General features: G+C 43.8%; 1 protein-coding gene across 1 annotated transcript in view; it reads right to left on the reverse strand.

Annotated features, from left to right (window-relative positions):
• The window catches only part of LOC143300304 (trafficking protein particle complex subunit 8-like), a 50689-nt gene that overhangs the window by 7446 nt on the left and 27630 nt on the right, over positions 1–15613 (reverse strand). Inside the window, exons 16-26 of the mRNA XM_076613900.1 lie at positions 15107–15227; positions 13086–13280; positions 10809–10957; positions 10574–10648; positions 9359–9667; positions 8514–8677; positions 6214–6465; positions 5508–5661; positions 4454–4556; positions 2525–2593; positions 1613–1656 (exon numbers count right to left, since the gene is read on the reverse strand). Coding sequence (XP_076470015.1) covers positions 1613–1656; positions 2525–2593; positions 4454–4556; positions 5508–5661; positions 6214–6465; positions 8514–8677; positions 9359–9667; positions 10574–10648; positions 10809–10957; positions 13086–13280; positions 15107–15227 — 1635 coding nt within the window. The remainder of the gene's footprint in view (positions 1–1612; positions 1657–2524; positions 2594–4453; positions 4557–5507; positions 5662–6213; positions 6466–8513; positions 8678–9358; positions 9668–10573; positions 10649–10808; positions 10958–13085; positions 13281–15106; positions 15228–15613) is intronic.

Here is a 15613-nt window from a genome sequence, read left to right on the forward strand (position 1 = left end):
TCTTCTCCAAGAATAGCAACCCAAATTTCTTACACAGAAAGATGTTGTAACAACTACTATGCCATATTTCTAGAGTGCGTAATCATACAACACCAGAGCTTGTGGTCAAAACTGCCCAGAATATCAAAGAGGGCTTCCTTACTCCAGAAAAAAACATGGAACTGGCTTGTATATTTTAGTGGTTTCATGCCACCTTAACCTTCCTCAGCAAAACTGATACACTAAAAACTGATACACAAAAGTCTGTTGCAACACCACAGCCGAATGCCTGTAACCAGGCAACATCGATGCAGCTGTGACACTTTGTTCAACTCATTGCCTATCCAACCCAAGACTCAAAACAGAACAATGTTTGCCTTTATTTAAAAAAAAAAATAATAAATCAGCCCCCCCCCCCCCCCCCACACACACACACAAAACACACAACAACACACTCAGCACCATAAACATAAAACAGTTATCAGCAATAAGCCACCTGGTGTCAATGGATTTTATAGTATAGTTTTCTTTTCAAACATACAATGCAAAAAGTGACACACGGGTCAAAACAAAAAAACAAACCCAAAAAAACAACAACAAAAAACAAAACAAAAAGTCCAAATTTTTTATTTAACCCATTCCATCACACAGCCATCTCTATACACAAGTCAGTGAGTACTTGTTCTTCCCCACTGAAATGCTGTCAATGAACAATGCACACAAAACACAAAGGATCAAGTCAGATCATGCTGTGCATACACACACAGCCTAAAAAAAACAAACAAGAACACTCATCCCCAAGCTGAAAATGCATGCAGTTCTGGGTACTCATGTTGTATTGTTATTTCAAGTCTGTGTCAGAGTGTCAATGTCTTGTATATCATATTCATTGACTCACTTGTGTAAACAAAGTCAGTCTATGTTTTAACCCGGTGTTCGGTTGTCTGTGTTTGTGTGTGTGTGTGTGTGTGTGTCCGTGTGTCTGTGTGTCTGTGTGTCCGTGGTAAACTATAACATTGACATTTTCTCTGCAAATACTTTGTCAGTTGACACCAAATTTGGCATAAAAATAGGAAAAATTCAGTTCTTTCCAGTCATCTTGTTTAAAACAATATTGCACCTCTGGGATGGGCCCAAAAAAAATAAATAATGAAGCCTAATTATATGCAAACTGCATTTATTATTATATTTATATTTTTTGTATTCTCTAAACTTGGCACTTTGATCTGATATTCTGACACAACAACAAGAGGAGTCATTATTATCATTTTTTGTTCAAACAGGAACTTCTTTTGCTAAACATGGAATTTTTATTTATTTTGCAAACGTTTTGGTGCAGAGAGTAAAAAAGGGTAATTACTCTGTAATTAATGCTAGGGGACTTAATGTATCACAAGTGAGTCTTGAAGGCCTTGCCTCTCTTGTTTTGCTGTATTCTGAAATCAGTTGGGTCCATTTTATCCCCCTCAATATTTCCATTCTACATCATTAAAATATTTTTCCTTTGTTGTTCTTCGGATGTATTTGCTTCATGACTTTGTTGCAATAAATAGCTGATGCATTCGAAAATTAAAATAAAATAAAACAAAAAACAAAGAAAAACACTAAAAAATGTAAAAAGTGGACTGCCCACCTGTTCCATGTCAAAGGGCACTTCACTGTACAACAGCTCATCACCTGAAAAAAAATGAACATGTGTTATTCTGGTCAATAACTGTCAACACATGCCTACAAAATAATGTAAAAAGACAAGATTATCATGCATAAGATAAAAAAAAAAGCTGCTAATGCACAGCATGGAAAGGGAGTCATTTGTAGCTCTTCACATCAACAGCAAGAAAAAGTCACTTGGAACTTTAGAAGTAATTCAGAAAGGGAATTGTTTTGTATCCTGGTTACTGTTGTTACTTTTGCATTGTTTCCTTTTTTTAAATTTTTCGGCGGAAAAATGAAAAACCACATGATAACAAAGCAGGTGCACATGCTCACACACACACACACACACACACACACACACACACACAAGCGCTCGCGCCCACACACACACACATATACTTACTCACACCACGAAACACACACATACACCTACACATAACCCCCATGTATGATAATAATCAGTCGTGTTTGACAATGACCATCAGAACAGCAGAGGAGGTAACTGCTGTCCTGACTATCTGGGCTAGAATTTTATGATAGTGGAGAGTGTCTTGCCCAAGTTACATCCCCACTCTCTCTACCAAGACGGTTTTAGGACAGTCGGCATTGGGGATGGTTCCCAAAGACCAACTAGCCCCCAGGGCTGCAGCACTAAGAGCCAGTGCAATTTTGCCTACTAGTTTGAGAGTCATAGTCCTTCACAAAAGACTGAACTGTAAATGATTTCCCATTGCAATTGAGAAACCATTGATAATACAGCTCTCACTCTGCTGTTGGCCCAACTGTAAACTTATGTCAATATGTAAAATAAGCTGAGTGTTGGGACCCAACCCCCACACCCCCAAAACACACACATCCACATACACCCCAGGGCACCATGTCTACATACCGCTGGCACAGGGTTTCTGCGTCCCTTTCAGCATAAGCTGCAGTGTTTCACGACTGCCGATCCGGATTCCTGAAAGACCAACACAGAAAAGTATACAGAAGCTATCAGTCATGATACATTTTTTTCTTTCTTTCTCAGATGTGCTATTGATAATCCATAATACTACTTCTTCCTCGTTTGTCAGCTGCAACTCCCACGTTCACTCACATGAACATGAGTGGGCTTTTACGTGAATGACCATTTTTAACCCCACCATGTAGGCAGCCATACTCTGTTTTCAGGGGTGTGCATGCTGGGTATGTTCTTGTTTCCGTAACCCACCGAACGCTGACATGGATTACAGGATCTCGAATGTGCTTATTTGATCTTCTGCTTACGCATGCACATGAAGGGGATTCAGGCACAAGGCACATGTTGTGACCTGGGAGATTGGAAAAATCTCCATCCTTTACCCACCAGGCACCACTACTGAGATTCAAACCCAGGACCCTGAGATCGAAAGTCCAACGCTTTAACCACTCAGCTATTGTGCCTGTCAATCTATAACAAAATTACAGAAGACAACAACAAGAAAACAAGGACACACACAGAAAGAGATGGGGTAGCCTTAGCGAGACTGATCCAAGACCTGACAAGACTGAAAAACTAAGATTCTTCAGAAGTGGACGCTCACTTAGTCTGGCTCTGAAACTAAAACTATTATTCCTGTCAATAAGGGCCTTAGGAAGTGGTGTCTGAAGTACGTTAAATCAGAACAGGCACTTCTAAACCACCAAAGTGACAGCAGCAGTGCAGGGTCTCCTTTGGTGTGTGGCCTACACACGACCTAACATCGACTGCTGACACTGGGACCGAGACCGACAAACCTGAGTGTGGATATCTATGTGGGGACCTCAGAATGAGTGGCATGGGAGTATTGCCATTGAAATGGTGCAGATGGTGGGGCAAAAATCTTAGGCAATGCCTTGTCAAGAACACAGAAAAGCAACAAAGAGAGACAGACAGACTGAGAGAGACATAGAGAACAATGAACAAATGAACAATGAACAAATGTTTTATTGAGGGTAACTGGATAAGCTGGAAGCTTCTTTACACCATGCCCTCCCTCACACACAAACACACACACCCACTCACATGCACAAAAGATGAAAAAGGAAAAAAAAAAAAAGAAAGAAAGAAAAAAAAGTGAAGGAAAAAAGAAAATCGGTACGGACACTCGGTGTAGACGGTAACAACAACAACAACTACTACAACAACAAGAGTTAATCACGAAACATAAAAAAATAGCATGGAATATAACACACACACACACACACACACACAAACAAACAAACACGCACGCACGCACCAGCTTACGCACGCATGTATACACGGACTGATATACACTAATCTTCTGAGCTCCTTTCCCTGTTCACATTGTCAGAGGGCAACGAAAAAAATGTTATTATGTAGAAGCTCTCTCAAGAAGCTCAAACAAAATACGGAATATAAGAATTATTTAAATTAATTCATGAGATATTTTTGGTACTCTTTTTTGAATGATACCAAGGTGGATTTATTTTTCAAATAGTCGGGAATTTCATTCCATAGTTTACCACCAGAATACATGAGAGATGTCATGAAAAGGTTTGTTCTCGGACGAGGGATAGAAATGGTATTTTTGCCACGAACACTTTTTTCAGGAAATTTCCTCTGAAGGTAGGATGGTGCTAAATTCTTTTTAATTTTGTACATAAAAACACCTTTATTAAAGATACATTTGAGATGGAAAGGAAGAATGTTTAGTTCTTTGTAGTCATTAGTATAGACAGAAGATTTGAGGAGAATAATCTTGAGAGAACGTCTGTATATGCTTATGAGTGGTTTCAAGCAAGAGAGAGCGAGAGACAGAGAGAGAAAGAGAGAGAGAGAGAGAGAGAGAGGACGGACCTTTGAGGGTGTTGGTGGACAGGGTGGTGACGGTCCACGACTGGCTGGCACAGGACACCTGGCACACCTGCACCTCTTGGATGTGGGGACGCTGCACCTGCACCTGTACAACACACAGGCATAAAGGAGCATACATGAATCAGAAATCATAGACATAAATAGAGTAGGACTATTGACACATTATATCCATATACATAGAAGTGTGTGCATGTACACACTCACTCACCCCCATTGCTCAAATTGCCCAAATTTCTTCATCAAACACTGCAAGTGTCTTATCTCTCAGGCCTGGTTAATGTGGGGATATCATTCTGAAAGGTAGCACAGAATACAGCCTTCTCACATAGTACTATACCTAAAATGGACCTTTCAAAGAAACATCTTCCTCCTCCCTCATCTTCAGTTAAAAAAAAAACAAAAGTCCCAAATTCTATGGCCTTTCATGCCCTGCTCTAATGTGACCTCTGTTCCAGTCCCCCTCCCCATGGGATGAGTCCTGATAAAGTCTTCAGGATCAGCAGGTTCATGGAACATGGTGGTGGTTTCCACCCTAGGGGGGACGGGACGCTCACTCAGTCTGACTCTGCAACTAAGCTGTTGTTATTGTCAGCAGTAGTGAAGGATCTCCTGTGTGATGTGTGGCCTACGGGACTGCCGACGCTGGGACTACGACAGACAGGCCCAGGAATGGCTGTGCACAGGGGACTTGGAATAAACAGTCACTTCAATATGAACTTTCCCAGCTTTAACTCTTCACTGCTATAGGCAACCTTAGTCTACTAGACAGTGCACCACCAAAAGCGACTGAAGTCGACATCAAGGGTCATGTCAATACCATTTTTCACACTGTAACAAAGCTTGACTGCTACAGCCAGTTTCCCCAACAGAACAATGACTTACTTTTGCCCCCCTGACCCAGTTTGAAGTGATCAAGTCCACTGTGTTGTTTTGACATGAACCAAAGCCTGTGACTGATAGCACTGTATCTGAATCATCTGGTGCTGGGGAGCGTTTTTCACACAGAAACCTGGCGGTGAAAGAGGGGAACACTGACCTGACTGAGGTTCTCCAGCTCGCAGAAGATGTAGCAGGTGTTGAGCTCCTGTCCGGCACTCCGCAGCACGCTGCCCGTCTGTCTGGTGGCCAGGGCACGCACGCTCAGCGACTCCACCATGTTCACCACCGCTCGGTGACGAAGCACTCGGTGCCTGACACATCAACAACATGCATGATAGTAGTGGTGTGGTGGCATAGTGGTTGACATGTAGGAAGTGAGAGAGAGTGAGTCCACCATGTTCACAACCGCACAGTGACAAAACAAATCAACAACATACATGATAAAAGTGGTGTGGTAGTGTAGTGGTTGACATGCAGGAAGTGAGAGAGCAACTCTACCATGTTCACCACTTGGTGCCTGACACATCAACAACATGCATTATTAGTGGTGGTGTGGTGTAGTGGTTGACATGTAGGTGGGAGAGCAACTTCTCCATGTTCACCATCGCACAGTGACGAAGCACTCGATGCCTGACACATCAACAACATGCATTATTAGTGGTGGTGTGGTGGCGTAGTAGTGAACTCATTCTACCCTACAGCTGCATGCCTGCTACAACTCCCGTGGACCAGCACTACATCAGACCACAGGTACAGCTATTTCATAACGGATGTGTTCCCACACGCCTTTCTCCCCAGAGTTCCCCACCCTCCCCCCAACCCATCAATCTATCTCTCCACCACGCAAGACACTCATGACTTACTTTGCAGGCATTCGAGGTCCCACAGGCTCGTAGTAGAAGAGGAAGTCCACTTCGTGCATGCCCCCTATGTCGTTGCCGCGTAGCCAGACAGGAAGTGACATGGTCTGGCCAGGCTTCAGCACGCCGTCTCCTGGGAAGGGCACGGAGGACACGCCCCAGGATGTCTTGTTGCCGGACACCGACCCACCGGGCATGGTGTGCAGGCGACAGGCCTCCGACTGCTCTGTGCGCACCTGGTAGGTGTAGGGGTACCTGCAAGGTGAGAATGGATGGTTGGTTTTACTGCGTGGCAAACAGAGATTCTCTCTCTCTCTCTCTTCTACTATTTGGGCAAGTGAAATATATATTCTTTCTGCATGCTGAATTGCCCCATTGTATCCCCCCACCCCTTTTGTGTATGGGCCGGTGGCTCTTCACAATTAAACCAGTGTCAGTGTCTCCCTCTCTCTCTCTTCTTACGTTTTTTCTTTCCTTTTTTTTACTACTTTACTACTTGATCTTTTTTCTCCCCCCCCCCCCCCCCCCCCCCCCCCACCCCCTTATTTTTCCATCTTTGCAAAGTTATTCTGGAATAACAGAAGGACTGTTTAGTTGTTACCTGTTACCTGCACTTGCTTTCCTCCATTATCATGTACAATATATCTTTCTTTCTTTCTATCTATCTATCCATCTGTCTATTTTTAATGCTTGCTGTCCAGACAAACAGGGCCATATCAGGGATGTGAAACTATATTTAGATCCCCCAGAACTATATCAAAAAAAAAAATGAAAATCTAAATGAAGTCAGAAGTTTCCAACCAGAACTAATTAAAACTCTCCATTGGCTATACACACTGCAGCTATGTGGCTCTTTTGTTGTTTGTTTCTTTCTTTCTTTGCTTTGTGTGTGTGTGTGTGTGTGTGTGTGTGTTCAGATTTTTTTTAGGCAAGCGGAAGAGTGGAATGAAGTGTATCAAAGCATAATCGATTCCACCAAAACAAAAAGGTTGGCACATGTGTTTAAATTCAAATTCAGGTGGAACATGTTTTCCTGTTGTGCTTTATAAATCACAATAAAAATCTCCCTTTTTTTCTTCATTTAGTCAATAGCCAAAATTTCAAACTTTTACCAACCTTTTTTTGCTTTTTTCTAAAGACTTTTAAGACTTAAAAAAAAAAAAAAAAGGCATGCTATATCATTCATCTTCTTTAAAACAAAATTTCAAAACTTTCCAAGCAAACCTGTATGAACCCTGTACTGGCCACTCTGTACCCAGCAACACCCCACACGCACGGGCATAACAACCACCACCCACTTGTTGGGCTAAACGCTTGGCTATTATCGGACACTGTCCAGACGAACACAATCGAGCTAGCAGCAAAATGAGAGCTTTATGATCAGTAGTTTCTCCACCGTATATTCATTTACAGACAAATCTTTTTGTATTTGAATTTTGTACTGTATTTGTATTTCTTTTTATCACAATAGATTTCTCTGTGTGAAATTTGGGCTGCTCTCCCCAGGGAGAGTACGTCGCTACACTACAGTGCCACTCATTTTTGTTGTATTTTTTCCTGCCTTCAGTTTTATTTGTTTTTCCTATCGAAGTGGATTTTTCTACAGAATTTTGCCAGGAACAACCCTTTTGTTGCCATGGGTTCTTTTACGTGTGCTAAATGCATGCTGCACACAGGACCTCGGTTAATAGCCTCATCCAAATGACTAGCGTCCAGACCACCACTCAAGGTCTAGTGGATGGGGAGAAAATATTGACGGCTGAGCCGTGATTCGAACCAACGTGCTCCAATTCTCTCGCTTCCTAGGCAGATGTGTTACCTCTAGGCCATCAATCCATGAAGTTTTTTGTAAAGGACTATGACATTCAAACTAAGCGGCAAGATTGCACTGGCTCTTTGCGTGCTGCCTTGGGGGCTAGTTGGCCTTTGGGAACCATCCCAACACCCGCTGTCCTCAAGCCTTCTTGGCCAAGAGAGTGGGGTTGTAACTTGGGCAAGACACTCTAGACATTCTAGCCCACATAGTTGGGATGACAGCTGCTTCCTCTGCTGTTCTGGTGGTCATGTTTGGACTCAGCTATCATACTTGTCCTCTCTCCAAGACTTCTGGTTTTGGAGGGTTTTTTTGTTTTGTTTTCTTTTGGTTTTTTTCTTGATTCCATGTTTCTATGTGAGGCTCAGGAACTCCTTCCTGAGAAGGAGAAAGAAGTCAGGTTTATTCAAAAGGGCAGTAGATAATGTGTCACCTCCTTTCACCCACAAACACTCTTCCTGGGGGCATCCAAACCACCAGCACCACCTACTTAGGTAGATCTTCAGGAGGCCCCGAGCCGAAGGTGAAGAAGTTGGGGTTGGAGGTGGCCACCCTCAGCCTGTGAAGGGGCACGCTGCCCACGTTGGTGAACTCCACCTCTATGCAGTGCACCTCCCCGCACAGCAACGCCTCCGGGAACTCACAGAACATCACCTGCAACACCACGGTCATGGATACACAGAGGTCCTTCAACATCACCTGCAACACCACAGTCATGGATACACAGAGATCCTTCAACATCAACTGCAACACCACGGTCATGGATACACAGAGATCCTTCAACATCACCTGCAACACCACAGTCATGGATACACACAGATCCTTCAACATCACCTGCAACACCACGGTCATGGATACACAGAGATCCTTCAACATCAACTGCAACACCATGGTCATGGATACACAGAGGTCCGCCAGTGGAGGAGAAAGCGTTATTCAATGTCCCATCACACACACTGGTTCTTTTTCGTTCATGGACTGAAACTCCCATGTTCATGAATATGTATATAAGTGGGCTTTTTTTTTTATGACCGTATTTACCCTACCATGTAGGCAGCCATATCCCATTTTCAGGGGGGTGCATGCATGCCATGTATGTTCTTGTCTCCATAACCCACTGAATGCTGACATGGATTACAGGATCTTTAATGTGCGTACTTGATCTTCTGCTTGCATGTATACACGAAGAGGGTTCAGGCACAAGCAGGTCTGCGCACATGTTGACCAGTTGTGAGCTCCCAATTTCCCATTCCTGCATCCCCCCCACACCCAGAGAGTCCCCCTCAGCCTCTCCCACCACTCCCTTCCCCCCTCCAACACCACCACCACACTCACACTGAGGATGGGCATCTCCTCCTGCACAAGGAGGTCCAGGCGGCGGTCGGGGCCGTACACCTTCCCAGTCTTCTCCTCCTTGCTGACGTTCAGTCGCGGCCCCTGCGCCTCCAGCCGCTGCTTGCCCCGCACGCACACCGCGCTGATGTAGCTGGGCTTGCTGCTGCTGTCGGCGATGGTGCCGGTGCCGGTGGAGGTAGGGGAGGGGGTGAGGGCGGCGTTCTGGGCCAGGGAGCTGGTGCCCAGGTTGTAGGCCAGCCCCACCACGCGCAGCTCCCCGGCCTGCCGCGGCACCAGGCTCAGCACCACCTGTCGTGGGGAGGAGGCAGGGGATGTCAAGACTTCCAGGTTTCCCATATGATTCACTTTCACATGATACTGGAATTTTTTTTTTTTTTTTTTTAGATTTTAACCATAACATTAGGCACTTCAAATCATGAGGTGCATGGGTTGTTCTTGTTGCTTATAGTCCACCCGACCACACAAGGCCATATCAGGACTGTCAAACCATACAAATGTTCAACCGCATCAGGTGCATGGGTTAAGTCTGAGGATCAAAAATATCACCTTATAGTCCATAAAATATGGTACTATAAGATTATGTTAAGGTAATATCATCTTACAGTCTATAAAAACATGGTAGTACCATGTTCCGATACGATTCACACGATAGCATTTTGACAGATTTTAACTATACATCGGGCACCTCAAATCATGAGGTGCATGGGTTAAGTCTGAGGTAGAAAAAATTGCCATTTAGTCCATGAAATGTGGTGCTATAAAAATATATTGAGATGATATCACCTTCTGGTCCATAAAATATGGTACTAAAAGGTTCCGATACGTTTGGCATTCACATGACAGTATTTTGATAGATTTTAACCATACACTGGGCACTTCAAATCGTGAGGTGCATGGGTTAAGTCTGAGGAACAAAAATATCGCCTTACAGTCCCAAAAATATGGTACTGAAGAATTACGTTCCACAATGAATGACAGCAGATTCAAACGCTCAAAAATTTACAACCATAACTGACACAAAATATGCTAGATGTCATAAAGATCCTAACACATCAAATGCACCACAATGAATCCTGCAGCATACAAACCGCACAGGTAAGATAAAAACATATTTATCAAAATTTGCATTGTGCAGACTGAATACGACAGAGATGGGAAGAGTGACAAAGGGAAACAGATCAACACAGTACTCACAGACTGTTTTTGGTAACCAGTCAAGATGATCTCCTTGATCATAGCTGTCTGGATAATTTCATCGGCCAAGTGATTCTGGAACAGAGTAAAGGGGGCATTAAATTTCCTCGTCCTGTCTATTTTTTAACATAAGCATTCTGGATTTAGTATATCTGTCAAAGTATAGGATTACAAAAAAAAAAAAAAAATCCCCCCAAAAAAACAAAAATGGAGAGCCTGCTAGGCCTGAACTGACCTTGACACTGGAGGTGACCTCGTTGGAGATGAGCTGGGCAGGGTCGTTGCCGGGGATGGAGGGCAGGAAGGTCCAGAGGAGGGTGATGTCTGACAGAACCAGCATCACCTGCAGGGGGTTCTCCACGCACACCTCCACACTCACCATCTCTGTGGGCAAACACACACGTTTCATGATGCTTATTCAATGTACTGCCAGTCATTACCATCCCGCCCTTGTTCTCCTGTCATTAGATGTCTAAATGTATGTCAAATCTTCCCAAGGTTCAGAATTAGTACTGTTGTTAACTTCACACTTTTTGAATTTTCGTGTGGTGGATAGGCATTGAAATGCCTCCTGCCCTTTCTGTCCAGATGTTCCTGGAACACAACTGCACTTTTTGCTGGTATATCTGAGGTACACTGATTTGCACATTCAGCTCATATCAGTAAATATCACTGGCATCCTTCATTGTTCAAACTAGCCTTGCTTCTCTCTAGTGGAAACAAGCTAGCAATTTTAAGACTTGGTCAATCTGTGCGCAAAGCTTACTCACTAATCCAGTTAGAAAAGAAGAGCTCAGAAATGCATGTGTTCAATGATGGTATTCATTACCTTTATGTATGTAAACTCCATCTGTGTGGGCCAAGGCCCTGACAAATTAAACCATTTTGACTTTGACTTGCATGCCAACACCACAGAAAACCAAGACATTGACACTGTTGTTTGTAGGGCAGACCGTACAACAGTCCATCTGAATTTTTTAAAATTCAACTGCGTTAAACAAAAAACCCTGTCATATCAGGAGGAGGGTGAGACGTGAGCTGGGTGGGAGTAGGGGTGAAGGGGGGAACAAACCCTGCAGAACGACACACTTCATGACATACTCTAAATTCATTACGCACCTTAAGGCAAACGAGATTAGGCTGTGCTGAGGATGTCAGACCTTCAGGATCATTTGTGTTTTGTATTTGTATTTGTATTTCTTTTTATCACAACATATTTCTCTGTGTGAAATATGGGCTGCTCTCCCCAGGGAGAGCGCGTTGCTATACATCAGTGCCACCCATTTAAAAAAAAAATTTTCCTGTGTGCAGTTTTATTTGTTTTTCCTACCAAAGTGGATTTTTCAACAGAATTGTGCCAGGAACAACCCTTTTGTTGCCGTGGGTTCTTTTACGTGCGCTGAGTGCATGATGCACACGGGACCTCGGTTTATCGTCTCATCCAAATGACTAGCGTCCAGACCACCACTCAAGGTCTAGTGGAGGGGGAGAAAATATCGGCGGCTGAGCCGTGATTCGAACCAGCGTGTTCAGATTCTCTCATTTCCTAGGCGGATGCATTACCTCTAGGCCATCACTCCACTAATCAAACAATCTGTACAAAGGTTAGTTATAAAGCAACATCTCCATAAACATCGCCCCCCTCCCCCCCCCCCCCCCCACCCCACCCTCCACCCCTCTTCCAGTCCCCCAACCATACATGCCTCACACATACCTGCCACAAAGGACAATTACAGTAACAACATCTCTACAGACACTGCCCGCTAGCACTGACCTGCCACAAAGGTCAAAGGCAGCTCTCACTCAGCTCTACCCAGGCAGGCAGCCTGTTGTTCAAATGACTGTGACAGTAAACCACTTAGAACTTGGTCTGTGACTGACAACAGGCGCTATCTAAGTATCCTATTGTGCAAATGAATCAGTGACTGTAGAGCTTGGTTTTATCCTGAGGATATGTGCTGTATGTGTCTATCCTGTTGTGCAGATGAATCCTTCATTGTAAACCTCTTGCGGCTTGGTTTCTGACCCAAGGACAGGCACTGTGTGAATCCTGTTGTGCAAATGACTCCACGACTGTAAACCTCTAACAGCTTGGTCTCTGACCCAAGGATAGGTGCTATGTGTATCCTGTTATGCAAATGACTCCATGATTGTAAATCTCTAATTGTATCCTGTTATGCAAATGACTCCACGACTGTAAACCTCTAACAGCTTGGTCTCTGACCCAAGGATAGGTAGTATATGAGTATCCTGTTGTGCATGATTGTAAACCGCTTATAGCTTGGTCTCTGACCGAGGAGAAGTGCTATGCAAATGAATCCCTTATTGTAAACCGCTTCAGCAAAGTCTGGTCACTGACCCTTGGATAGGTGCTATGTAAGTATCCTGCTGTGCAAATTAACTCAGGATGGTGAACCACTTAGAGCTTGGTCAATCATTCAATCACACACAACAAGATTCTGGCACCCTACAGCCACCCCCACCACACCCCCAATCCTCCCTCTATACTGACCTCCGACAAAGGTGACGGGGTTGAACTTGTTGTCGGTGGTGTTGTTGAAGCACTGGAGAGTGGGGCGGAAGGTGGGGGGCAGGGAGCCCCCGAAGCCCACGGCCGCCTCCTCCAGCTGCCCCCAGCGCCCCATGTGCCACTGGTCGGAGAAAGTCACCCCTGTGGCCGCCACCTTCTTGCTCCCTGCTCCTGTGTCTGCATGGAAGAAAAAGAACAAAAAAAAAAAAAAAAAAAAGTTTTGTTGTTAAAAGAACAACTGCTCTCCTGTCTGCAGGGAAAAAGAAAAAAAAAGGAAATTTTCTTCCTAAAATTATGTTTAAGTAACATACTTACCATGACCCACTAGTGCAGACTCTGGCAGGGGTCTGATTCCCGTCTTGTGCAAACTACTACCCACCTATGCGAAGAAAACAAAAGTAGCTGCAGCCGATAGCCTCCCAAAGTAGGTTACCTCCCCTTAAGGCCTTTGCACCCCTGACTAAAAGTTTTGTTGTTAAAGACAACTGCTCCCGTGTCTGCAGGAAGAATAAAAAAACAAGGTTTTGTTTTTGTTTTGTTAAACAGAATGTTTTCTTCTTCTTCTTGTGCATTTGTGGGCTGCAACTACTGCATTCAACTTGTATGTATGAGTGGGTGGTACATGTATAACCATTTTTAACCAGACATGTAGGCAGACACACTACTTTTTTTTCTGGGGGTTCGGGTGGGGGGGGGATGCATACTGAGTATGCTCTTGGTTCCATAACCCACCAAACACTGACATGGATAATGGGATCTTTAGTGCACATATCTGATTTCCTTCATGCGTATTCACATGAAGGGGGTTCAGACACAAGCAGGTCTGCGCAACATCTGTTGATTGGGAAGATCTGAAAAATCTCCTCTCTAAATCCTCCAGGTGCCACAATTAGGATTTGAACACAGGACCCTCAAACTGACAGTTCAACACTTTAACCATTTCGCTGCTGCACCTGTCAGCCAGTCCTAAAGATGAGGATGCTCACAACACTTTAATATTAATGCAAATCATGCAAATGGTTAAAAAGAAGGTGCTGTTACATGCAAGAAATCGAACATTCTTTTACCACACATGCATGTCGCTCATCACAATGGCATGTGGAAACACAGAAAAATATGCAGGTACGCATGCATTAATGTCCAGAAACTGCATCCACTTTCACTTTGTGTTCACAGAAAATGCTATTAAAGCCTTCGTCTTCCTGTACAAGTTGGTCCACTTTGTCTGCCCAAGAGGGCTACCTCTGTCTTTTCCAAAACTAGATGCTGCCCAGACCTACATTTTACACAATCACGTCTTGTTGGATCCCGAGTTCTGAAACTTTTGCAGAGGATGTTGGAAACACTCTTCTAACAGATGGTAATGATCTTTTCTTTTTTTTTTCTTTTTTCTGAAATGCTATACAAGAACAATAATTCTCTTTTTTTTCTGTACTGATATCAGGCAAATTACAGCCCATTATTCTGAAGTTCCTTCCACTGGTTGCTTGTTAACTTCTATGTGGGTCTGACTTGGCCAGCAGCCAGTACCCAAAAGTACACGCTTTTCAAAAACGTGATGCATACTGTAGTTGTGTACATGTTCTAGCTGTGTACCTGTGGTTTTGAACAGACCAACAGCCAGTACCCAGAAGTACACGCTTTTCAAAAACGTGATGCGTACTGTAGCTGTGTACATGTTTTAACTGTGTACCTGTGGGTTTGAACAGACCAACAGCCAGTACCCAAAAGTACACGCTTTTCAACAAGGTGATGCGTACTGTAGCCGTGTACCTGTTCTAGCTGTGTACCTGTGGGTTTGAACAGACCAACAGCCAGTACCCAGAAGTACACGCTTTTCAACAAGGTGATGCGTACTGTAGCTGTGTACCTGTGGGTTTGAACTAACAAACAGCCAGTACCCTGAAAAGACATTTTTCAACAAGGCGACGCATACTGTAACAGTGTACTTGCTTTAGCTGTGTACCTGTGCACCCACCTGTTACCACTATGACAAGACCCACCTGGTGGCTGTGGAGGCTGGCCCAGTAACACCTGCGTGTCATTGGTGTTGATGTTGGGCAACGGCAGCTCCGGCAGTCTGCCATAAGAACTGCTCTCTCCTGCCTCCTGGCTCAACAGTTGCTGTCAGCGGAAATAAAATAAAATAAAATAAGAATAAATGGTAACAATGATGTTAAGTGTTGAGAGAAACAAAAGAAGGAATTGTTCCAATGTCCTGTCACACATACTGGTGGTCATGATGATGGTCCCAATCAGTACAATAAACTAACATTTGAGGAGGAAGAAGATGATGAAGACGATGTTCATGATGATGATGATCCCAGTCAGTACAATAAACGTTTGAAGATGATGAAGATGATGATGAGGATTAATCAGACAATAAAAAAAAAAAATGATGATGATGATGGTGATGGTGGTGAGGATGAAGATCCAAGTCAATACATTAATCAGACAATAGATAATGATGATGACGACGATGAAGATGAAGAAGATTGTGATGACGATGA

This window comes from Babylonia areolata, chromosome 26 (assembly GCF_041734735.1).
Source record: "Babylonia areolata isolate BAREFJ2019XMU chromosome 26, ASM4173473v1, whole genome shotgun sequence".
In the NCBI taxonomy this organism is placed as follows: domain Eukaryota; kingdom Metazoa; phylum Mollusca; class Gastropoda; order Neogastropoda; family Buccinidae; genus Babylonia; species Babylonia areolata.